Source organism: Sorex araneus, chromosome 5, assembly GCF_027595985.1.
Source record: "Sorex araneus isolate mSorAra2 chromosome 5, mSorAra2.pri, whole genome shotgun sequence".
Classification (NCBI taxonomy): domain Eukaryota; kingdom Metazoa; phylum Chordata; class Mammalia; order Eulipotyphla; family Soricidae; genus Sorex; species Sorex araneus.
This window is the reverse complement of record NC_073306.1, coordinates 161513677-161540628: the sequence shown is the minus strand read 5'-3', so window position 1 is coordinate 161540628 and position 26952 is coordinate 161513677. Positions and strand designations below refer to the sequence as shown.

At 40.5% G+C, this 26952-nt stretch overlaps 1 protein-coding gene across 2 annotated transcripts in view; it reads right to left on the bottom strand.

Annotated features, from left to right (window-relative positions):
• The window catches only part of RBPJ (recombination signal binding protein for immunoglobulin kappa J region), a 99539-nt gene that overhangs the window by 12828 nt on the left and 59759 nt on the right, over positions 1-26952 (bottom strand). For both annotated transcript variants that reach the window (XM_055139594.1, XM_055139593.1), the window contains 3 exons: positions 21011-21106; positions 10448-10613; positions 5015-5189 (listed from right to left, as the gene is read on the bottom strand). In XM_055139594.1, the coding sequence (XP_054995569.1) occupies positions 5015-5189; positions 10448-10613; positions 21011-21106 (437 nt within the window). The remainder of the gene's footprint in view (positions 1-5014; positions 5190-10447; positions 10614-21010; positions 21107-26952) is intronic.

The following is a 26952-nucleotide window of genomic DNA, read 5'->3' as shown; positions in this document are numbered from 1 at the left end:
GGTAGGGGGCTTGCCTTGCATGAAGCCAACCCAGGTTTAGTATCTGGCACCTTATCTGGTCCCCCAAACCCCACCAGGAATGACTCCTGAGCACAGAGCCAGGAGTAAGCCGTAATTACTGCTGCAAAAGTCAATGGTAACTCTTACTAAGATTGTTCAGCTTAATGGACACAAAATGTGTCCACAAAAATCATTTCTAAACGAAAGCTACACATATATTTAATGCAATGTTATTTTCTAATGGGGGATTACTTAAAATAAATGTTCAGGAGCAACTGATTAATAAATCCTAATGCATTAATAAGACAGTATCTTTCTGGATGGAGTATTGTAAGTGGAAGAGAAGACTGTCAGACATTCTGAAAACTGGTCCCATTAGGTGTATATATATTTCTCCTATGTCGTTTCCTGCGGGCCTCTGCTCACTGCCAATCTATAGAATACAGTCTGGCAGGTTACCAGAGCTGATGGTAATTACTGCAGGATACTGTTTTTTTAGGGATTCTGCATTCTTGTAAAACTCTCCAATTACAGCATTGCATGAAACTTCTTTGGGGAGAAAATTCTCATCTATGTAATCAAAACCATATTCCAAGAACGAATTATATTCTCTGCCATCAAAAATAAATGTGAAAAGAAATAAAAGTTAATAAGGTTAAGTAAAAATCTATCACCTGCATTGGAGCTCACCTAATTACATGCCACTCTATGCCTCCCGAGGCACGAAGCTTCCACCATGCTAAAGCAGAGTTTACTCTCCAGAAACAAGGGACCGAAAACCAACAAACTCAAACCTGACAACGCTTCTAAATTAACTATGAACAAAGCCTCTCCCCCTGACCATCCTTGAGCAGATCCCTCTAAGTCCTCTTTGAAGAGGCTTCTTGGTCAGACTTCCGTCACCAGCCTGTCGAGCTGGGCTATTGCTAGCATCCAGCCACGTTTTCTTCCCATCTGTGATATGTGATCAATCCCCTCCCACTGATTATATCTGACCATCCTGGGTTGCCTGTAGTAAGAATCCTCCTACCCCTTGGTATCACCTTTTAGTCATTTTCTACCCACGGATCCCCTCAATCTGCTCCTCAACTATAAATTACTACTCGCGCTTGTGAGATTTGAAACTGGCACACTGCTGAGGTGGGGGTGTCCAGCACCCATACGCTGTTGGGGACTGACCCCGAGTCTCCCCTCATGTATGCAAACTCAACCCACTGATCTATTTATCCCCAATAGTTTTTTCTTAACATTGAACAATTTATAAGAAATACACCAAACTAGAACAAGGAAATGAGATTGGCAAAATTTCATTAAGTCTCTAATTCCCAAATGATTTAGCCACTTGAATAAACTGCAAATGAAAGAGAAAGTGAGGAGGTTGAGAGGGAATCCACATGCAATAATTCTCAAGGACATACCAACATAATATATTATCTGGTGGAACTTTATTTGACTTTTAAGCCAAAATGATTTGAAAAACAGATTTGAAAAAAACCCCAAACCCAAATCTTAGCTCTTTGATGACACCAAGACATTATTTCTCAGGCCAGGGATGAGGGGCAGTGGCGGCTTCAGCACTAACACCGCTTCCTCCTTCCAACTACGTGCTGGGATCCAGTCTTATCAGCTGGCCTTCCAACAGCCATTTCTGCAGTAATGCTCTCAGGAAATAAATGTTTCTCTTTAAACAAATTTCAACTCAACAAAGTTAACAGGAGTTCTTTTCCTTCTTGAATTTTTGGGCCACACCCTATGGTGGCTGAGGGCTTACTCCTGGCTCTGCCTCAGGAATCACTCCTGACAGGCTCAGGGGACCATATGGGATGGCGGGGGATTGAATGTGGGTTGGCCTCAAGCAAGGCAAACAACCCTAGCTGACAGTAGATCTTTAATAGCTAATTCATGTGCAGATTTACCTTGCATGTGTGAGGCTCTTGGTTCGATCTCCGATGCCACAAAAAACAAAAAACAATAACAAAATTATTTGTTTAAATAATTGTTTTATGTGGTCATGGTATTGTGATTATATTAAAAATGCAAGGGCCAAAGAGCTCAATAATCTAAACTCATGCTTTGCACTGTGGGTTCTGTGGACCAAAGCCCCCTCCAAAAAAAAAATAGAGATCCTTTTCTTAGCAATATGTAAAATGTTTACAGATGATATGGTGCCTTGCATTTGCATAAAGTTGAAACAAAAGAAAGGAAAGCAGAGGTAGATCACAGGTAAAATAAGACTGGCATAGAACGCTGGAGATGTACGTCAGTGCTAGCGCACATGCTTGGCATGTATGAAGCTCTGGTTTTGATTTCCAATGCCCTGCCCCAACCCTGAATCAAGACTGGCCCAAAGTTAAGATCACACTGAAATGAGAAGAGGAACATGGATTCATGGTACAACTCTGTCTACATTAAGTATCTTTGAATTTCATAGTAAAATGATGATGATTCCATCAATTAAGAACCAACTAGTGTATAAATACCACAGAGTCATACAAAAATGAAATTTAAAAGAAATCAAGCCAGTAAAATTTTAAAAATTCTAAAACCAAGGTTACCTTAAAAGAATACACTTATTCTGCATATTAGTAATGAGTTCATGCTTTTTCCCTACATGCTACACATGAAGCAAACAGCAAATGCAGAAAGCTACAAATTAAAGAAATAGACCAATCACCATTCTGCAGCTCTTCCTGGAATACTAGACTGAAGACACCATCAATGGCTTTTAAAACCATCTGGCAAAATGTTGCTGAGGAATTTTATAATGGAGAGATTAGGCTAACTAAAGCTCAATTTTAACTATAAACAATCTATGACAAAACATGGGATAAGCAGATATTATATGATTTTTGATTTGATGGAAATGAAATACATCAGACCAGCTGATTATAAGTAAGTTTTTAGGTCTAACCACCATTTTTGGAAAATATGAGAAACATGTAATTAAGTCAGATCCAATATATGGAAAATGTACAGAAAAATAACTGGTTTTTTTCTTTCCAACAAATGGCATGAATGGGGAAAAAAAAAGTTAGAGGTGGAGAAAATAAACAATTTTAGTTTTAAATGTGTGGGGCTTTTCCAAATTTAAAGAGATCTGGATCCAGGTTTGTTGAAATAAAAAATTGTAAAAAGGTATTCTTTTTTAAAAAAAAATTTTTTTAAATTCAGTCACCATGAAATTAGTTATTTGTGACTGGGATTCAGGCATACAATGTTCCAGCACCCACTGATGCCCTCACCAGTACTCACTGTCCTCCACCAGTGCTGCCCTCCACCTCATTTGCCTTCCACCCCCCAGACTGCTTCTAGGAAAGGCATTGTTTTGTTTTGTTTTTTAAATACATGTTTTTTTGTATCCACCATAACGGCTGCCACTTCCCAGTCCTAGTTCCAGCCCTCTCAAGTGAAAAATCAGTCAAAGTGACAAATCTGCATGTAAGTTTTACTAAATGGCCTTAAAGAACTGTTGGGGGATGTGGAGCTGGAGAGAATGTACGGCAAGTAGGTTCTGATCCCCTGGGACCCGCCAGGAGGGACCCAGAGTACAGAACCAGGAGTAAGTCCTGAGCACCAACAGGTGTGGCACAAAAAAGAAATGAAAAACACAGAAACAAAAAGTGCTACTGTAACTTTGTTGGGTTTACATTTTTCTTTTTTTCTTTTTGGGTCACACCCAGCGATGCACAGGGGTTACTCCTGGCTCTGCACTCAGGAATTACTCCTGACGGTGCTCTGGGGACCATATGGGATGCTGGGAATCACGCCTTCCCTGCTGTGCTATCGCTGCAGCCCCTGTTGGCTTTAATTTGTTTAAAGAAAAAAATGATCTGAGAGCATTACTCCAGAAATTGGCTGGAAGGGCCAGCTGAGATTTGTAACTCAGTTGTTGGGAATGGATGGTGCTGGAGATAATGGAGCTTGAGTGAAATCTGTGACGGCCACGAGTCTGGTCATCTTTCAGCACTCTGCCCTTTGATGCAAGTTTGAAAGGTTTCACAATAAAAAAAAAATTAAAATAAAGGTAGGTGTAGGGGGTAGAAAGGGCAGTGAAAGATCTGCCGAGGAGACAGCAGTCTCTGCCAGAGCAACAGTACTTCACTGGAGTTTGGCTCAGGACCGCCTGCCAATGCTCGTCTGACAATGAGTGTTTCTCAGAAACGCAGACATCTTACTCGAACAATTCTTGTGGAAAGGGCAGTGTAGAACATTAAACATCACTGGCCCAAGAGACTCGATGTCAAATCACTTCCTCTAGGCACTGGGCAGCAAAAGAAGGGAGGAAAAACCACCTTTCACTTTCTACTGCCTCTGGGGAACAGTGAAGAGCCACCTCTGGCTGGGACCAGGTATGATACATACATACTTTCCATCAGAGAGAAAGAAAAGAAGAGGAGAATGAAGTACTACTAATAACGGGAAAGTAGGGGAAAGTGAGCGCCACAAGATTATTAGTAGCAGTAATATCCACACAGCTAAAGTCTTGAAACAACCCGAGTGTTCAAGACCAGATGACTGGCAAAGGAAGCTATGGCATATACACAAGGGAAGACTACTTGGCTGGAAGAAGACGGAATCATGCAATTTGCAGCTATGTGGACTCATCGGGAGATTAAGCTGAATGAAGTCAGTCAGGAAGGAGAGGGACAGACAGAGAATCTATCTCCCTCATAGGTGAGTATAAAGAAACACAGTAAGGAAATTGTAAGTGCACAGAGGCAACAGAAACAGGTGTGGTCTTCAGGAGAAGCTTGCAATGGAAGTGGTGGGTGGGCAAACAGTGGGGCAAGAGAGGAGGGTAGTGGGCACTTTGGTGGAGGGTGAGGGGTGGGACTATATTAATACAAGAAAGCTTAACACTAACAATAATGCAAATCATGGTGCCTAAATTGAAATTAGAAAGAAAAAATTTAAGAATAAAATTGACGTCTGAAAAGCAGATTTAAAATTTTTCAAGTCAAATTTATCTAATTAATAGCAAGAGAGGACAAACAGAAAATAAAAGTCCACATACAGTCAGCATTTTTCAATGACTGCTTCTTTTTGGAAGGCTTGGAGATGACCTTTATCCGTTTGCTGAGGAAGACACCGATGTCGTCGCTGTTCCCGTAGAACATCTTTACGGACAGCATGAAGTGCTTCCTCTTGTCGGAGTCAGATATGTACAACGTTTTGGCAGTGCAATAATTCTGCAGAGGAAAGGAAAGCTCTGAATAGCACAAAGAATTTAAAAGTACATACAGACAACACATTATGACAAGTAGTTAAGTTTTGTCAGGCTGAAAATCAGTAATTTCAAAGTCCAGTTGATAAAATACACTATAAAAGTTACTGAAACTGATCTCAACAACTAAAAATTACTGAAATGAAATTACTGAAAATTCCTAAAATTGAAAAAAATACAAAATCTCTTGGCAAATTTGTAAAATGTTAAAATGGTGGTGAGTTTTACATGTATTTCACAGAACTATCATTATTAAAGCAGTAATTTACAGAATTTTTAGTTAAAAGTATTCTTTATTATATCTCAGTAAGGAAAAGATATAAATGGCCATTAGAACTCAAGTGGATTAGTTTTTAGCAGATACTCTTCTCAAAGTTGTGCTTTTCTTTACATAGCGAAAACACTAGTGTTACCCACTTGTAGATATAAGGAAAACAAGTAACACTACACAGTAATTTTGTAAGAGATCATTATATAAAAGATATCTAATGCCATAAAAGGATTTTAAAGTTATACTTCCAGTATTTTCTGGTTGATTCAAATAAAATGATTACCTTTACTTAATGGGCTAGCTCACATTATATCACCAAAAGTACATGTAAATCCAAAAGTACATGTAATTGTTAGAAAAAATAAATGCAGTATGCATCAGTTTACCAGAAAGTAAATTTTTTAAAAAAATCTTTAAAAACGAAGTCAATTTTCCAAAAAGTTACAGCACTTGCAAAGTAGCAAAAATACTTCAAAACGCTACTACTTCAATTATATATATGACAAAAAAACCACCCAGTTATAGTTTTGGGGGGAGGCACACCCATCACATCCTCTCCATGCTGAGGGACTCTACGGAGTGCTGGGGGTCAAACCCAGGTGGGCTGCATTCAAAGCAAGTTCTTTACCCTCTGTACTGTCTCTCCAGCCTGACTAATCTAAATCTTAACTATTTACTTGACCCCTATCAATTAGGGATAGGATGAAACTATTCATCCTTTTCCAAAATAAAGAATATTTACACAATTTAAGCATTAAATGTTTTAATGCTTATTTTAATTAAATGTTTTAATGCTTATTACCAAAAATAGATATCAGTGTTATACTTAAATATATATATATACACATGTACATTATGAGTGTGTATATATATATATAAGCATATATATACACCCCAATAAAATATTTATCACAATGCTCTACTTTAAAATTAGGTTAGGGCTGGAGTGATAGTACAGCAGGTAGGGCGTTTGCCTTACACATGGCCAGCCTGGGTTGATTCCCAACACCCCATATGGTCCCCTGAGGCACCGCCCACCAGGAGTACTTCCTGAGTGCAAAGCCAAGAGTAACCCCTGAGCATTGCCGGGTGTGACCCAAAAAGCCTAAATAAGTAATAAAATTAGGTCAATCAAATTGTTTCCCCTGGCCTCTGCTGTGTGTATAAAAAGCAGGCCAAATACCACTCATTTAGGAGATAATGTTTAAGATTTAAATTTTCACTGGACAGTTTTAGCAGCAGAACAAAAGTAACATAATTGTTTACCAATCAACAATGTTTCTACTAACCATTTGGATTTCAACCTGAATATTATACAACTGATTTTTTTTTACATATTCAAAAGGTGCAATAAAATCTTTGATAGGGTTGTTCTGAAGAAAGCAAAACTGAGATAAAATTAATGGTGATAAGAAAGAAGACAGAGGTAACACATTCCATACAACTCCAACACCCAAGAATCACACGGCAATTAGAGAAGGCATTGGGACGAGAGAGCAGAGGAGGGGGGAAGAGTCCGACCAACTTTCAACTTAAGCCTCAACACTAAAATTGTTCTGCAGGGCTGGAGTGACAGCACAGTGGGTAGGGCGTTTGCCTTGCACCCAGGTTCAATTCCCAGCATCCCATGTGGTCCCCCAAGCACCGCCAGGAGTAATTCCTGAGTGCAGAGCCAGGAGTAACCCCTGTGCATCACTGGGTGTGACCCAAAAAGAAAAATTATTTTTCAACTAAAAAAAATTGTTCTGCAATGTTTGACAATGTCTAGGAAAATGGACAGGAATACACTAAAGCAAGTAGAGAAAATAAAAATAAATTATGACCCCTAAGCACAGAACCAGGATTAAGCCCTGAGCACAGCCAGGCTTAGCCTCCAAAACCCCCACCCCACAAAAATTAGATACTAGAAACACCATTATTCTAATGAAAAAACTTTAAAATGAGATCAGACCCCAGCCCCCAACCTCAAAGGACAAAATAATCAAAAAAGAAAAACAAAACAAATCACAACACCCCTCCCCCCGCCCCCTTCTCCCCCTGCAATTTCTTAAGGAGCCAGACAGTACAGTGTTTAGGCATCTGCCTGGCATTCCAGACTGGGAGCAGAGCCAGGAGTACCCTGAGAACTGCTGGGCATGTGTCTCCTCAACCACACAGGAGGCAGGATGGATTCATTTGAGTGTGTTAACATTAACGGACACAATCCACATCAGGAAAGGAAAAAAATGCTAAAACCTAATGTAAAGTACACATAATAAATGATAAGCTACAGAGACAAACAGGAAAGGGAGAGGGCTGGATCTGAGGCTGGGTCATCATGCCAACACAAAAAGAATTTGGATTTGTTTGGAAAAAATAAATGCTGCATTTCCTTGGGAAGAATAGGAACATCCCTATTTACCAGAGGAGTAACAGCCCTAATTAAAGGGAAGTAGAAGGAATCTATCCCCCAAATCCTTTTCTGAGATAAAACTTAAAAAATAAATAAATAAAATCTACAAGGTCACTGATGATCAACTTCAAATTTCGTAAGTAAAAAGGTGGTAAGTCAAAGGCTCAGAAAAAAATTATGGTTTTGAGAATATAAGCAAGAGAAACAGATACTTTGCCTCACTAAACCAAGAAAACTAAATTAGTTAAGAAAATTCAAGAACAAAAAATGGCATATACAAAATCTCTCTGTAAGTAATGATCAGTTTAACCTAAAAAAAAAAAGTTTTAAAACAAGATCATCATTTAGTAAGAACATTTGCCCTGAAATGGAAAGTATCTGATCAAATATTGCAAAATAAAAATAATGCTGTAGAGCAGTTTTCAGGCAATAGGACTAGCAGTTGCCTTCATGCACCTGACCCCAGTACCATCCCCAGTACCCTATATGATCCCCTGAGCCCTTCCAGAAGGGATCCTTAAATACAGTTAGGAGTAAGCTCTGAGCACTGCTTGGTGTACCCCCCTCAATCAAATAAAATTAAAGCAATACAAAAAAAAAATGCTGTAGAAATACATCAATGTGGAATCTGAATTCTGGAAACAAAATGTTAGCAAGAAAGGCAAAGGGATAAAATAAAACAGGAAGTGCACTATAACTAGGAGAGATGTGTTGGACAGAGAAAGAACAGGAATTAACTAGAGTAGAAGTAATTCATACTATATCTCTTATTTAGCTCCCAATCAGGTCACTGTCACTGTCATTCCGTTGCTCATCGATTTGCTCGAGCGGGCACCAGTTAACATCTCCATTTTGAGACTTGTTACTGTTTTTTGGCATATAGAATATGCCACGGGTAGCTTGCCAAGCTCTGCTGTGCGGGCGAGATACTCTCAGTAGCTTGCCAGGCTCTCCGAGAGGGGCGGAGGAACCGAACCCAGGTTGGCCGCATGCAAGGCAAATGCCCTACTGCTCCAGCCCCTCCAAACAAGTAAAACATAAAAAATGAGAAATTTAAAACAAATAAAATCCATGATCCAAAATATTACTAAAAAAGTCACGATTATCAACTTAACTGTGATATATATACATACACATAAATATCATATATATGCTATTTTTCTCTAAATTTCTAGGTCTTGAAGAAAGGACACTATAGAAGTTGGGAGATATACTAAACCTGAGGTGTTGAGAAAGTGGAGGTAACATGGTAATTACTTTCTTGGAACTGATTAAAGGCAAAATGAAGTTCATTTAATAGTTATAGACATTGGTAGCTAACATCCCTGTCTTCTCATTATCTATCTGATCTGTTAATCATTCACACTACCAAATGTCTAGATGTACAGCTTAGAGGCATAATTGAGATTTTTCTATGTAACAGTAAAATAAAAAAGACATACCTAATGGTCTGTAGATCAAATCCACTCCTTTAACAGATGCTTTACTTTGGCTCAAAAGCCATAACTTTTTAATACTTTTTAATGCTCTCTTTTAAGATGAAACAATCTCTACTCTAATAACTTTATCCAAGACATAATTTAAATATACAGTTGGTAAGTCTTAGAGATAAAAACTATAGACACAAAAAATGGCATAAAAATTTCAATGTCGCTATTAAGGATATTTAGTAATTAGTTACTATAAAGTAACTGAAACTTTTAGCTCACTGAGTGTAAAAGTTTTTTTTCCAGCCTTGAAAATTACCCTCTAATCTCTACCCCTCTGAACCAACTACAACACAGAAAATGAATAGTAAGATATTCAACAAAGCTTTACTGAATGGGAAAATAGCTCTGTATGTACAATTTTAAAAGATGAAACCACTGAGATCAGAACAGATCCTTTTCCAAACTTTAATATAAAACATAACTGAATGCTAAGCCAATAAAGCACTATTTCTGAACACTATAGGTAGGTATATATGACAGCTCAAATTCAAAAATTGACAAAACTCATTTATCGCTTTCATTCAAAAACACCCTTATTTTGAGTAAAGGTAATTTTAGGTCACACTGGACAGTGTTCAGGGTTTACTCCTGGATCTGTGCTCAGGGACCACTCCTGACAGTGCTCAGGAGACCAAGCGCAGAGCTGGGGCTCATCAAACCAGGGGCAGCCTCGGGCAAGGCAAGTTGCCCAAACCACTGTGCTATCTCTCTAGCCCCCCTATGCGGGCCGATTTGAAGATCACACTCATGTCAAACAAACAAGCAATGGGCCCCCAACCTTGTAACCGGCTTCCAGGAGAAACGTGTTTCACAGTCTACAGAAACCGCCACAGGTGAAGTAGCTCACTGTGTGCCACCCCTAGCTGGTAATAGTTTGTGCTCCCACAACTGAGATGCATATTAATTGCTCTAACATATATTTTAAAAACTGCTACCAAAAGAAAAAGAGAAAAGGGGGAGGGAAAAAATGCTACCAGTTATAAGTAAAGACAAAATTTTACCATCATAAAAATGAAGAGGAAAGCTTCATTCTGGTTTTAGGGTGCCTTTCAGGGCCCCCACAGTCTTACCTTTCCTTCCAAGTTCAGCTGCTGCATTTCTTGGTCACTATTTCCTATTCCAATAAATGCACAGGGTTGAGACTCTTGCTCAGAACAACCATCACGTTCCATTTGTTCTTTTTTTTTCTTCCATCCACTGCCCATAAGATATACACAAGGAGGAGGGCAAAAAAACCTGAAGCAATTAAAAACAAAAAGGTCCCCCCAGCCAGAAACAATGCAATTAGATTAAAGAAGGAATTCCTTTTTTTTACATATGAATACAAAAATCCTGTGTACCAGAAGTGGTTATTAATGAAACATTTTGTTGAAGTCTTTTGTCACACACATAATGGCACCCACAGCACAGAATCAGACTTCTACAATGATTACATTCATGCAGGTCAGGCTCAACTAAATTATGGCCATATAATCAGTTAGACAAGAATAGATGGTCTTTCTAGGGGACTAACATGATAGTACAGCGGGTAGGGTGCTTGCTTGCACGCAGCCCACCAGGCTCGACCCCCAGCATCCCCGAGCAGAGCACAGCCACGAGAAATTCCTGAGTGTGAAGCCAGGAGTAACTCCTGAAGCACTGCTGGCACTGGCCCCGAAACAAACAAAAGACACTTTTTAAACCAGAGAAACCTCTCTTTAAATTTTCCTGCAGCTCAGAATTCCAAATTACTGGATATATGTAAATCCAATGTATCCTACGGGCTACAAGATACAACCCCACAGAACCTTCGATTACTGGTTAAGGGTTACTGCAAATGATGTCTCATTAATTACAATATTGTTATGGATAAGTACACTTAACTTTATTTGGTAATTAACCTGGAAAACAGAATTAGAGCAGTGCCCAAAGCAAAAACCCTCAAAATCTTAATACAATTTAGAATTAAAAGTGAAATGGATCATTGCATTGCCGTATTTTATATGGAAACCTGTGGATGGCTGAAAGAACAATTAACTGCACCCTTTTACCTCCCACTACCTAAAGGTTTGTTTTATTAGTTTCCAAAAACCCACCCTCACAAATTCTTTCCAGCTAGAATGACTTCCTTATAATCTTCTCCTTAGCAATTAAAAAAAAAACAAACTTTCAAAGTCAAGCTCCAGCCCTATATTTTACATAGTTCAGACCATCATTCCAGTTTTTATGTAGGGTATAATTTCATTTTTCTCAATTACACACGCTGACTTCTATGTGCTTTAAATGTGTATGTCATGTCTCGTAAAGGGGTCTGAAAACTCAAATAACTATCCAAATAGTGGCTAAATAAATGGACATACCAGACAAGTTGCGTCATGCAAATGAATGAAGGCAGTATACAGTGTGAATATCCCATAATTTCCCATAGAAGCCCCCTCCTTTCTTTACTGAAACACAGCCCTTATGCGCAAGGTTATGTTCTCCTTCTTGTCTTGTTTTGGGTACAGAGAAGTTTTATTAATTCTTCCAGATTATAGACCAGTTATTGGTCTATAACTGATACAGTAACAATAGGGAATAGTAAAGCCTGACCACAAACCCAGTCAGTCTGAGGTAGAAAGCAGGGCTGGTGTTTGTCATTTATAAACAGGCCCACAGATGCCGGAAATCAACCTTGATGTGAAATTCCTTAAATTAACATCTGACCAGTATTTTACACCTGTGAGCACTTTAGAGAGGGGACGGACACACGGACACACGGACACGCATGCACGCACGCACCCACCCCTGGCCTGGTTTGGGCTCTCCTCTTCCTAAAGGTGTAGCATCTGCAGCTCTTTTGCCTCCCCTCTGGGCCTGTAATAATCTTGACTGAAAAGAATCCAAAACCCTAATGGCACCTACTTTTTTTGCTCAACTCTAATCAAAGGTTACTTTTAAAACAACTTATATATTACTTACAAGAAGCAAACTGGTTTATTTAATTATCATTAATTTACCAAATTATTATTTCCATATGTGCCAGGTACTAGGTTCTTGCTGATGTTTTAAAAATTCCATTCTGATGGAACTCACATTATAACAGGAGAAGCCCCTTACTGCCAATTTATTTACTGGGGGGCACACTGGGGATGCTCAGGGTTGACTTCTAGCTCTGCACTCAGGGATCACTCTTAGCAAGAGAGGAGGACCATATGGGATGCTGGAGATTGAACCTAGCCCAGCAACATGCAAGGCAAAAGCCCTAACCACTGTCCATTGCTCTGCCCCAGCCCCATCTTTTAATGAGCAAAAGAACAATATATCCCTGTTAGCTGGCGTTAAGTACCGGAGGGCTAAAGTACAGCATCGAGAAAGGAGCACCTAAGATGAAGAACAGCTGGGTGGCCAGGAAGTGGCTCCTTGAGGGGGGCCTTGATGGGTGGGAAGTAGCTCCTAGGGAGTAGCTCTCAGAGCAGAGAGCCCAGGTCTGTTTCCATGCATGGCCCGCTGAACACCGCCCACCCCAGGCACAGGTCTGAGAGAGCCCCCAGTACATCAAGTGTGGCCCCCAAACAGAAACAATCCCGGTGAAGGAGGGAAACCTGGAGCCACAAGTTAAACCCAAGGCTCTCAGCATCGTGGGTGAGGGGATTTCAGCAGAGGAAAAGCAAGAGCAAAAGCTCCAAGAGGAAGGACTCCACAGACAGCGGGGAAACTACAGACAGCACAGAAGAGGGAAAGAGAAGGCGAGGAAGTGAAGCCAGAGGCAGGGGAAACCGAGCAGCTCGGCCCTGCAGCCGAGAGGAAAGGCAAGGGGGTGCTCCCCCACCTTTCTCTCAACCCTCAGGGCGGAATCCAAGTGGTCCTCGTGCCTGCACACTCTCACCGTGACCATGCACGCAGGTCACAGCATGGCTGAGCTCCAGGTCACTCCATGCCTGAAGGGAGGCCTGGATTAGCGGGGCAAGTTCTGGAGTTGGTCCGAATTAAATCCACTCCAGGGGTCAGTTTTGCTTCCAAAGCTGGGAACTGCCCAATACTCACCATGGCACTCACTCAAATGCCTAGCCAGCATATTACCAGGAGATTAGAAAAGAAAATAGCTTCCTTTTGGAAACTTGTCTCCTATTAGCATTTAAACACTGGTAGTAAGACTCAATATACTGATACTCCAACCATGAAACTTAAAGAACTGTGCTTAAAGAACAGTATAACAACAACAAAAATCACAGCTAAACAATTTAACACAAAAGGAACTTTTATTTCACATAGTTAAAATACAAACACACACACAAACACGCACACGTATGATAAAGAGAACTAAAATTATAAAGACTGAATACTCTGGTTTTCTCAGGAATATGGTGATAATAGTGGGTTGACAACAGCTTTTGTTAATGGGGGGAAGGGGAGCTCACTCCTAGTGGGGCCCTGGGATCCATATGGGATGCTGGGAATCAAACCCAGGTTGGCCTTGTACAAGGCAAGAATCTTACCTATTGCACTATTATTCCATCCTGGACAACTTCTTAATCAATAGAGATGGCAGCTGTACACTAAAAGTGCTTTCCAGATAAATTCGGAGCTGCTGAGAGTGAAACAGACCCTCTGCGCCTAAAGACTTTGATTCCAGAGACCTAACACATTTGGGCATCCAGTGCAGCTTCTTACAGCAATGCACTGGGACTGTGAGCTGGGCTACAACTCTGTGCTGCCCAGGGGTGGATCTTTCCTCCCCACCCTGTCTTCCTGCACAGAAAATGGTGGCGGCAGCAACATCCACATGGCAGGAGCCATCTTCTAAGACTTCTAACCCAGAGGTATACGGTTTTTGCACTTGGGGCTCCTAGGAAATCATGGGAAGTGGGTGTAACCGGCACGCCCTCGGCCCAGATAAATTCGGAGCTGCTGAGAGTGAACCGGACCCTCTGCGCCTAAAGACTTTGATTCCAGAGACCTAACACATTTGGGCATCCAGTGCAGCTTCTTACAGCAATGCACTGGGACTGTGAGATGGACTATGCAATTTCTGGCAGAATTTTCCCTGGACTTTATACAGAAATTCAAAACCGCGCAGACGCAGTTGTCAGCAATGTTAAACAGTTCCTTTTTTAACAGGTCTGACTTCGGGGGGGAAACTCCAAATAAGAACAGTGAGGTTTTTTGAAATATTGAAGGTAATCAAAGTAGCAGCCATTTCTCTGGACTGTGAACTAAGCAACAGCCCCACGCCGGCCGAAAAGAGGAAATATCCCTCTTTCCTGGTTGTTTCCCATTTTCAGGGAGAAACGCGGCGTGGCATCCACCATTCTATGAGGCTCGGGAAGGGGGATGAGGGGGAAAAAAAAAAGGAAAAGTAAAAAGGGGGAAAAAAAGAGTTATGTACTTGGAGCAGTGGGGCTACATATCTCTTCATTCTCAGCAATGGAAAACTAATTATCAAATGCTTCCTTGGTAGTAGGGCTGTCTATCTTGGGGGGAAACTCCCAACAACAATAGTGAGTTTTGTGTTGAAATATGGAACATAATCAAGGTAAAGAGAAAATGAAGTGAAATTCATCAGTTATACAGTTGGGGGTGGAGGGGCGGGTGTATACTGGGGTTTTTGGTGGTGGAATATGGGCACTGGTGAAGGGATGGGTGTTTGAATATTGTATAACTGAGACATAAGCCTGAGAACTTTGTAACTTTCCACATGGTGATTCAATAAAAATTTAAAATAAATAAATAAAAAGTACTTTCCAATAAGCATCAGAAAAAGAGGACTCTTCAATTGCCTTTACGCCTTGCTTTATACATCACCTCTAAAACTATACAAAATACTTGTGATGTAAGTAAAAAGCAACATAATACAATTTAATGTTTCTATAGTATAATAATAAAATCATGTCTTAAACATTGTAATATTGCCACTATCACTGTCACTGTCATCCCATTGTTCATGGATTTGCTCAAGTGGGCGCCAGTAATGTCTCCATTCGTCCTAGCCCTGAGATTTTAGCAACCTCTCTTTACTCGTCTTTCCCAATGTTACCACATTGAAGGCTCTTTCAGGGTCAGGGGAATGAGACCCAGCATTGTTACAGTTATTGGCATAATGAATACGCCACAGGGAGCTTGCCAGGCTCTGCTGTGCAGGCAGGATACTCTCAGTACCTTGCCACTATAATAGAGAATAAATGAAACTTTCATCTTAACAAAATAGAAAAACAGGCACATATGTTTATTTCTACATATGTATGTTTATTTATATAGGCAAAATATATATTAAAATATTTTATATATTTATACATAATACATTAAGTATATATTTAGTAGCACAGCAGTAGGGCATTCGCCTTTCATATGGCCAACCTGGGTTCAATCCCTCCGCCCCTCTCGGAGAGCCCAGCAAGCTACCGAGAGTATTGTGCCCGCACAGCAGAACCTGGCAAGCTACCCGTGGTGTATTGGATATGCCAAAACAGTAAAAACAGTAACAATAAGTCTCACAACAAGAGACGTTACTGGTGCCCGCTCAAACAAATCAATGAGCAACGGGATGACAATGACTATATACAAATATATAATATGTTAAATATACATTTATATGGTTTTATTTATTTATAAATATAAATTATATTTATATATAGCAAGTATATATATTTCCATATATATGAGAAAAGCAAAAGAAATTAAGGGGGGTAGAACTATATAAACACATATATACAGATATATTTTAAAGGTCACCTAATTAATGGAAAAATATTTAAATATACCTGTAATTATGTATGAAATCAGTAAGTTTTTAAAAATTTGAATAACTGGTCAGAGTAAAGTGGCCAAAAAAATACCTTACAGAACTTCACAGCAGCTAGAAAAGCATATCTTACAAAATAACTCTTTGCACATTAGCAGGTTGGGAACAACTATGACAGTTTTCTTCCTTGCCACTTGGGGGCAACATGCTCACATTCATGATTTTATCACTTCCTAGATCAAACAATCCAGTCTTAAAAGACAACCATTCAACTTTTTCCTCAAATCCTGAGGAGGTCTGAACAATGACTTAAGAGGGTCAAAGAAGCTGTTTCATTTAGTCCAATGTGAAAATAAATTAGATTAAACAAAATCCAAACAAATCATTTACATTCTCTTACTACCTTTGCAGAATCATAATTACCCTTTGATGACAGTTCCATTTTTTAAAAAAACCCCAAAGACCAAACAGGACCTTTTTGCACACGACTGTTACCCCAATTAACACATCCTCAGGATGATTTCAGACTTACCTCCTGACTACCTAAGTAGCTTTATTACATTCTCAACAGCATCACAGGCCACCCTTCACCTCAGCATAATTACTTCCCTTGATACAAAGCTAAAGGCATGTTAGCCTGTCGACTGGCATTTCCACATTTTTTAAAAGGAAATTTTCCTCTACCCAAAATAATCTGTTTTAAAGTCTATTTTTCAATCACAAAAGACTTTCTTTAAAGAAAAAAAATTAAATCAACAGCTAACACAAACTGGGTACTGAATGTGCTACGCAAATAAAAATTCATTATGTTACAAAAGTTAGTTATCAAAAACAATTTAAAATTTTAGGTCAAAATTTCCTGACTAAATATTTCTCGCATCATTCACAGGAGTTATTTTCTACGCCAAGAGAACTGAGGCCATGTCCTCAGGCTACCCTGCATCCTATGCTCTAGCTGGTTTCAGAACCAGAACCTGGCCCAGGCAGGAAAGCAAGCAAATCGCCTTTCCACAGTGCCCTCTGCCAGCCGGAGACCAGACCTTGCCGGGAAGAAGACTGCCGGCCAGGAGGCTGGACTACATTCACAGCCCCTTGCTAGGAACACTTTATAAAATGCCAAATTATTTTAACAAGCTTCCACCTCAATTGTAAAACTAATAGAAAATTTAATAATACAAGTAAAGCAACAGTAAGTAGTTACTTTGACCGTCTCATCACATTCGCTTCATTCTTCAGAGAGGAGAAACTTAACGTTTTTAACTTTCCTTTAAGGGTAAAATTTTAAACTAGCCAGACCATAGCCAAGAAATAGATACTGAAAATAAAGGTGACCACAATAATAATAATAAAAAAATAATAACCTTTAAGATTTTAACCTCGTAAAGCCAGCGTAGCTTTGTGCTCACTTATTTTTAACAAGTCTAACAAACAGGAACCTTATCTGGACTTGAACATCAATGTTTGAGCAGCTCTTCCCTTCTATTATCCCAATGGGCGTCAACTACCCTTTCAAGTATTAGGTAACAGTGACTCTTAAAATTCCCAGTAAAGATCTGTTTGCACGGTACCTAGCCATCATGAATAAAGAATGCTTTATTCAATCATGAATGGATTAGTGGCTGAATCTAACTGTACTAAAATGCATTTTCAGGAATTCAGAGATTTAAAAAAAAGGGGGGAGGGTGGTTACAGCCCAAGTGGGAAGGCAAACAGTAAACACTCCTGGTCTTTCTTAGCTAATGGCAAAAAAGGCTCCACATGGGGCAAGTAAAGTTGCCCAAACTTGTGTTCTTCAGGCACGTTTGCCAGCTCCATCCTCAGTGCTACTATACTGGAAGGTTCTGCTAAAGAGGGAGACAGGGAGGAATTTGGGTATAAGACCCAGGAGTACCCCCGCGCCAGGCTGTTTCACTCAGGGCGACCCAGAGTGGGGTGGGTGAGAGCTCTCCCCGCCCCAAGGGACGCAGCCCCAGCAGCTGAAAACCTCCAGAACTCAACAACTGCCACGCTCACAGCCGCTCTCCACAGGCTCCCGCCGAGCCTCACCCACCAGTCAACCCACACTTCATACCACACACCCTACCAATACTCCAAGAGGACTGCACCACATTTGATGGGGTTCAAAGTAGGAGGCAACCAGAGAGTGTGTGTGTGTGTGTGTGTGTGTGTGTATAAAGCACACAAGGCTCAACTTCTAGCAACATGCTAGTGTGATCTCTTATAGAAGAGCTTAATGGCCTCTGGGTGGAATACAATAATCCTCACCCTCTTTCCTTCAAGGATACATTTTTGTAGCATCTTCAGCAATTTTTCATAACAAACAATACAAAATATATTATTTCAGTTCTGCTTTGGGGCAGAGATTGGGGTTCGGTATGGAAACACCCAAAATATAGTGGTGGGAAGGTGTAATGGTGGTGGGACTGGTGTTTGAATATTAAATGTAATGAAATATTGTGAACTACTTTATTTAAAAAAAAAAGAAAAAGAAAAAAGACCCAGGAGTACCAGTTTGGCTCCATCACCTCCAAAAAACAGTGAAAATGATCATATTGAATAACAGAAATCCTTAATACCTTCAAAGAATGGGAGTTACATATAACATGGCCACTTCACACGAGAATTTAAATCCTGAAATGAGGCCGGGGAGTCTGCTGACTCGGTAAGGTATAGACAGGATCACTGTATGGTTGAATACTTGTGTTCCCCAAGCCCCTACTTTGAACCTACCCCTCAGAGTGTGGGTCTTCAGAGAGGTGACTGGGTCATGAGTGGGGTGAGTGGCTTTCTATCCGCAGAGATCCCCTGCACTTGCAGCTAGAAGGTTTTCCTTGGACCAGGAAGAGCCTCTTCCCCAGAACTTGATCATATTAATGCTCTGATCTTGGGCTGGCAGCCTCCAGGACATGAGAAATAAGTATCTCTTAAGTCTCAAAGGTGTGTGAGTAGGGCGCTGGGGTGGGGGGACTCGGCAGCTGCTGATGGCAAAGCTCAGTGTGCTAGAGCCAGGTTGGATCCCTGATAAAGCAAATGGTCCCCTGAGTACTGGGCCAGGAGGAGTCTCTGAGCACTGCTCTGTGTGGCCCCAATAAATACACAGGTGAATAAGTAATAACATGTGTAAGACTTTTCCACAACAATCAGTGCCTGGCTCCTGATTAGAGCTGATTTATATAGAGAGAAACTATTTCTTCCTTGGGTTCACTATGAGGTTCAAGGCGGGCCTTCTAAAGTCCTCTCAGCTAATGAAAGTGTTAGATAATCTGCCATCTGCCAGTGTACAGAGATTCAATTTTATCTAGTATCAACTTCATGAAAAAAAGGGAGCCATGTCATAGCCTTTCTCTTTGAGAACCTGATTTTCAATAAGTAGTTTCCCATCTCTTCAGCTGAGATATAGAGGTTTGTGAGAATGTCATCTATCATGAGAGTTAATTACATACATTATAAATTATACATTATCCCCTCCCTTTTCTAATGCAAATGGTAAGGTTTCCTTTATCTCACAAACTGATTCAGCTCATTCCTTTCAATCCGTATTCAAACCTGAGTTTTCATTCCTTGGCCCCTTCAGTAAGTGCCTGTCTAGCCACCTCCCAAAATGTTCCTTGTCCCCAAAAGGAGGTCTTTCGTGCTTAAAATAAAAACAATGTCAGAACGGCAAATATAAGAAACTTGTAATAAAATTCTAAAAAAAAACAAAAAGGGCTGGAGAGAAAGTACAGTAGCTAGGGCACTTGGCTTGCATGCTACCTGGGTTCGATCTCTGGCATTGTATATGGTCCCCTGAGCCCCACCAGGAGTGATCCTTGAGCACAGAGTCAGGACTAACCCCTGAGCACCACTGTGGCCCAGAAACAAAACAAGTATTTCAAAAAAACAAAACAAGCAAAACATATACATCAAAACTGCTGAAATGTCTTAGGTACTACAATTCCACAGTCTATTATTTCTAAGTGACAAGGACAGGATTGGGTGGCTATCATCCAGAACTGCTTTGTCATTCTTTTTTTTTCTTCTAATTTTATTTATTTTTTTAATAAGTGAGTTACCATGAGGGTACAGTTACAAACTTACCCATCTTCATGCTTGTGTTTCCCTCATACAATGTTCAAGAACCCATCCCTCCAACAGTGGCCATTCTCCACCACCAATGAACCCAGTATCCCTCCCACACTCCAATCCCACCCCCCACCCCACCCCATCCCGCCTCTGTGGCAGGGTATTCCATTTTGTTCTCTCTCTCCTTTGGGGTGTTGTGATTTGCGATAGGGGTATTGAGTGGCCATCGTGTTTAGTCTACTTTCAGCACGCATCTCCCTTCCCTCGAGCGATCTCCAACCACATTTTACTAAGTGTCTCCTTCTCTATCCGGGCTGCCTTTCCCCCAGCGTGTGAGGCCAGCTTCCAAGCCATGGAGCCAACCTCCTGGTATTATATACTACTATTCTTGGGTGTTAGTCTCCTACTCTGTTATTTTATATTCCACAGATGAGTGCAATCTTTCTATGTCTGCTTTGTCGTTCTTAGCCTGAGCAGGCGGGCACGAGGGGGACAGAGACCGGGCAGGGGACTGTGCTCTCTGCTCTCGACTCCACAGTTCGACTCAGGATTTGTTTACCTTGTTGTCTATAAAACCACTTTTCTACTGAATTGGGAAAACTATTCTGTAAATGAACTAATGTGCTACAGAAAATATTTAAGGAACATTATGCAGCCCCTGCCCCCATGAAATGATGAACTATTTCACTTTAAAAGTAGGGTTTAGCCAGGGATAATCTTTGCTATGCCACAAATCACTATTGTTTCTCCCCTTTAATGGAAACAAATGCCCTACTTTTCACGTTGGGCTTGCAAATCAATCCAATAATAGAAACCATGTTTGTAGTTGGTAGTTAAAATTAACTATCCTCCAGAAAAACAATCATCTTACCGTTTTTCATTTCCATATGACTTCTGTGCAACTTTTGCATGAAGAATAAGCACTGTTTGATCGCCTCGTTCTTTTAAATAATTTCTCATGGCTTCCCTGAAATAAAATTTGAACATTTTAGACTTTGAATTGGAGTATTATTAGCCTCTAAAATAAAAATAATGCTTATGACTATCTTAAACAAGCAAATCTTAAAACAAAAATACTGCAAAACCCATAAACTAAATCTAAGGAAAATTATACAATGAAGCAACTAACTTCACTTCTATGCTGTTTGTTAAAAGAAGAAACTGTCCCCCATTCTAGGAGAAATTTATGAGTAACTATTAACCACATTACAACTTCTAAAATCACTTATGTATACTGCTAATTTAGTGTATAAAACTAATGACATGCAATACTTTTGTACTTAATAATATAGTTTACTACCAGTTGCTCTCTACAGCTATTTATTAGAGAAGTTTTCATTGACGATGAGGTCATAACAAATCATTAGGTCATCCAAATTTATTATTACATGTTCTTAAAATAACAGACCTATGTAAAGACTAAGAAAAGACTGGCATTTAAATAGCTATAGCCCCTGCTTTTATAGCATTTCATATGCCAAAGAATGCTATTACATACACAAAATTTACTAAAGGTGAACTCAAATTAGTGAAAGAACGAATAGACGTATGGGGAAAAAGTAAATTTTTCCCAAGGAGAAATTATCCTATTTATTATGCAAATGCTGGAGATAAAGTGATAAAGTTCAATGTCTTAAACGTATTTATTCACCCTCAATTATTTTGCTAGGCAATACCATAGTTTCACAATTCTGCATTAGAAGAATCCAAATTCTTGGGGGTTTACATATAAATGTAAAGCAAAGATGGTTCTACAGACAATAATCAAGAAACACTTCTGTTTTTTTTTTTTTGAGCCACTCCCGGCAGTCTTTGGGTAATACTCCTGGCACAGCCGCCCAGCACTCCAGCAAGGCTCAGAGGACAGACGGGGTGCTGGGGACCAAGCTCAGGCTGGCCACATGTGAGGTAACCACCCTACCTGCTGTATTCTCTGGGCCCTCAAGAAACACTCTTAATAATCTTGTATTATGAACAAAAAAATATATAGGAGCACAGCTATACGACAACAGTAAGTTATTAAATGGTGGGGAGTGGCAGGCCCCTTAGCACTAAGGATCTAAATAATTTGGGACACAGGAGAAACTGATCTGGCCTCCACTCCCTAGCTGGCAGTTACAGAAAATAAAAATGACCCACAGAGTGGCCGAGGGGATCAGATGAGAATCTAGAGGGCAGCATAAGTACCACCCAGATTACCCAGGAGAAACCTGCAAGAAAGTAGGCAACACCGGGCTCTACAGATGGAGAACTCATTGCTACCACAAATAAGAGAGGTCAAGAGAGTCCAGTCAAAACACTTTGGAAAACAAATTGTTATTATCTACACAGGTATTATTTACGTAAATAATACCTGTGTAAAGGGGGGAGCAATCAGATAAATGATTATACTGTGCTAAGAAAGAAAATTCTTAGAAAAGCTAAATTCTGGAAGAAAAGGAGTAGATGCAGCAAGTAGAAGGAAAGGGTAAGGAAAGAGTCAGTGGGAAAAGTGGGAACAGAAAGCCCAAGGCACTACCCACATGCACTGACTGTGGCCCCACAGCAGGAGTCTGTCCGGGACCTCCGTGCAGTCTCTGATGGAGAGCACTGCAACAGAAGCATGCAGCCTCAGCAAACACCACATCTAAGAATGTGCAAGCACTATATAGCCAAGAGGGCCACCCCCTGTGAGCCATGATCATCAACACCGCCACTGCAGTGCGTGACCCCCTCTGCGCCCAGTAAATACCACAGCAAACATCATGTTGTACAACCACAACAACAAAAAGGGGGAAGAAAATACGACAGTTGTAAAATTAAATGAGAACTTAAGCTAATTCAAATGTACCTGGTGACAAATGATAAAAATGGTAGCAAGAAACACAACAAAGAGACTTAAAGAAAAACTCAGAATCTAAGAGGAACAACAAGCCTCTACCAAGATATGGAACTCGGATTTTCATAAGGTAGTAAGAGATCTTGGATTGTTCTGTTTGTTGCTTTTGGGTTTGGGGTCACATCTGACAGTGCTCAGGGACTGTGGCATGCTGGGGGTCCAATTCTCTAGTTTCCACATGCAAAGCAGGTATTCTAGCTCCCCGAGCTTTCTCCCTGTCCATACATCCTGGTGTGTGGGGTTGGGGATGGGACAAGGGTCAAACCCTAGGGCCTTGCACACCCAAGCAAATGCACTACTGCTGAGCTACATTCCCAGCCCTTAAGTTTGTTTAAACATACAATTTTCCTAGTTAGAGTTAATTCTAGTTGTGAAATAGACAAGACAAAGTTAAAAAAAAAAAAAGGTTGACACAATGAGCAAGCTGCAATAAACGAGCAGAGGAAACGATGGGAACAACTTAATAATAAATGCTTTATATCTTTCGTTGGGAAGAAGTGGGTGTATTGCGATTAGGTTCAATTTGACAAATGTCAAGTCTGAAGCACCTCAAACCTCCAAGCTGGAAGTATTTAGTAAGCTGTTAGAGGAAGTTCCAGCGAGGAGCCTCGGCTGCAAATGTGGGGCTCAATAGTAAACCTTTCGCAAATGAAGTCAGGGAAGCAAATGAAATCTATGAAGAAAACAGTAATAGGAGAAGAAAATATGTTCACGGAAGGCAGGAAAGAACTGGCAAGGAGAAAAGTGACACCATTATTAAATGTTTTGGAAAAAAACGTCCAAAGGGGGTTACAACAAAAGGCAAGATATTACTGAAGTTCATGTCATACTAATTCTACAAATGCAAAACAGATGCCAAGTAACAGAAAGCCCTGCCAACTATCTGTAAAATGACAGAGGCCACGGTGATGACAAATGCGTAAGAGGAGTGAACTTCTGGAAAGACCCTCTAAAGAACACAGAAAGAAGTTAACGATGGACAAGTGAAACAACTGAGCACCAGTATCAAAGAATCAGCAAATACTGGAATTCATGAATGATGGTCCCATTGGCCACCAACACTCCCAGGGTGGAAACTGAGCAAGAACACTGTCAAACCTGCTGGGGGACAGGACAGGAACTGCAGCCTGGACAGGAAGACAATGATAAGACATTCCAAAGTCAAGGTGTTGCTAAATCAGCCGAGTGACTACAGAGATCAAGGTGGACGAGGAAATCTAAATAAAGGCATTGAAGACTATTCACGAAATTGGCACAGAAGTTCACTCCTGGCAAAAGCTTGCAGAGCTGTTCTAGACTTAAAAAGAAAAATCTCAAGTGGCAAACACTTTCCCCCCCACAAAATTTACTGGCATTTACTGTCTCTCTCTTTAGCAACTACTTGATGTTTGTCATTCGGTTTGGAATTCGATCATTCCCAAGATGACAAAGCCCCTAATGGAAAGGTCCTTATTCTCTTCTGTCCCTTTTGAGACAAATGTACAGTAAAACACAAAGCCAGAGAAACAATGTGTAGCCCAAAACACAAACCCCCAAAAATACATGCAAAAGAACTTCTATTAAATGTTTTGAATCACTAAAAGAGCTAATATTAAGCAATCACTGTGCCTCTGTTGTTCCCATGCATGGTCCCTGCAGCACTGTGACTACCAGTTTGCAGGCAACACAGTAATAGGCACAGTTTACAGGGAAAGAGATTAAACAACTTTTCCCAGACGACAGTGAGAGCCCAGGATTCAAATGTTCAAATACAGCCTGAGGACAAAATCATATTGTCAGGAGTTTTGTGATGCTATGAGCTGCTCCATATGACATGGACAGGATGGGTCTGAATGCTAACTGTTGTCATAAAATCTGAGTTTTCTCACCTGTGAAAAAAAAGATAGTAACGTCCCATATTACTGGGGGAGGGGAAGGTGGGGAAGGGTAGAGTGGGGATTTAAAGGAAGTTAGCCCCAGAAACTGACAAATACCAAGTATTAGGAAACTTTGTATTATTACTTTCTTAGAAAAGAGTGGGAGAAGAATAGAGACTGAGGACTTCCACATAAGTGTAAGAGCAAACTTGAAAAGGATTTGAAGCAAAGGATCTTACTAAACCTGCAAGACACACGTTTTGTAAGCATGCCAGGTAAGCTGCACACTAACCCACCTTTCCCCTGAATAGTTATGTTAGAGCCCTTTGCATCTCATGGCAAATGCTCGGACTGGAAGCATTAAGAAAGATTTTAGATCTCAAAATGTTGATAAACGGATATAAGCTAACAACTTTAGTGCTCCTTGTCATTTCTTTTTCTACCTATAATCCGAATTTCTGAAAACCACAGAAGCATAACATAATCATTTATAGTACTTGGAACAGTCATTTACAAAATAACATCTTTCAATAAGGAAAAGGCACTTAGTAGAATGTCAAACATTAAGACCAGGGGCCGAAAGAAGAAGGGGAGAAGAGATGAATGAGAAGCAATGTGGGCAGGGGCCAAAAGGATTAGGATACACTCATGGTGTCAAAGAAACGGCAGAGCACGATATCCAAGCCAGGAGTCACCAACAATGAAATCATGAGGCCCCAACTTTGACAACCAAATGTGAAAAGTGACTGTCAAGATGGCAGGGTCAGTGATGAAACACCGTATGTCAAAAACCCAATTATGAATGACTTTGCAACTCATGGTGCTTTAATAATTTTTTTTAAATCAGGGGTGGAGCAACAGTACAGTAGGTAGGCCGACTGCCTACCTGGATTTGATCGAGGCCTCCCCTATGGTCCCCTGAGACCATCAAGAGTAATTCCTGGTGCAGAGTCAGGAGTAACCCCTAAACACTGCTGGGTGTGGTTCACAAAAACAAACAAAAAGCACATTAAAACTATGCTTCCGGTAACTAACAGTTACTCTTCTCCTGCATCTTGAGAGAGACTATGCTTTAAAGAAACACAGGTAGCAATGCCATGTGCTTTCCATCCAACGCTGGCTTTCACTGAGACCCGGGGTTTTGATTTTCAGCACTGCTGCCGCTCTAGACACAGCCCTCGGCTGGGAGGAGACTGTACTGTGCAACTGAGTTAACACTTCATTTGCACATAGACTTTCTCAAGAGCATCTGTTAAAAAAGGAAAGTCCACAGTAATACCGAATAGCACACAGTGTAAGATACTTTCAGAGCGGAACAGCGTCACACCTGGCGATGCTCAAGGCTTACTCATGATCTGCACTCCGGGACCAGTCCTGGTGGGCTCAGGGGACCACACGGGGTGCTGGGGATCAAGCTACATGGAAGGCAAGTGCCACACCGGCAGGACTACCTCTCTGCCACAGTGTTACAATTACACTCTGAATCAAAATCTAAACTCAGTGTGAACAAAGCTGTGCTTGAAACATTACCCAAAATCATCCTCTAAATCAACACTTCTCAGAGGGGACCATATGGCTGCTGTGGGTCCCAAGCACAGGTGAAAACCACAGAAATGGGTGGTTTTCCCTGACTAGAGGCCAGCCAGGAGGAGTGGGAACCACAGAAAGAAAACAAGGAGGGAAGGGAGCCAGGGAAGGCAAGGGTTGAGAAACACTGCTCTAAGTAACAAGATGTTCTTCAGTATTGCTTCATCTGAAGGACGGGTAAGAAGAGACCAGGGCAGGCTTAAAGAGTTTAATGGAAAGAAACTTTTTCTAAATAGGACTCAGCATATCCGCCACCCCCCCAGTGAAAAAGAAATATAAAAACCCTTTAAAATAGGTTTAACTAAAAAAGATACTAAAATTTTTCCTACTGGCAAACTCTTCAAGGGGAAAATGGGAAAATACGGTTAAAGAAGAAAGATAAGGGGAAATGTCTTTAAGTCTGGACTTAAAATCAAATCACAGAACTGGAAGTTCATTTTGACATTTTATTTTTCTGTATTATACCAACTATTTTTGCTAACTTTACTTCAT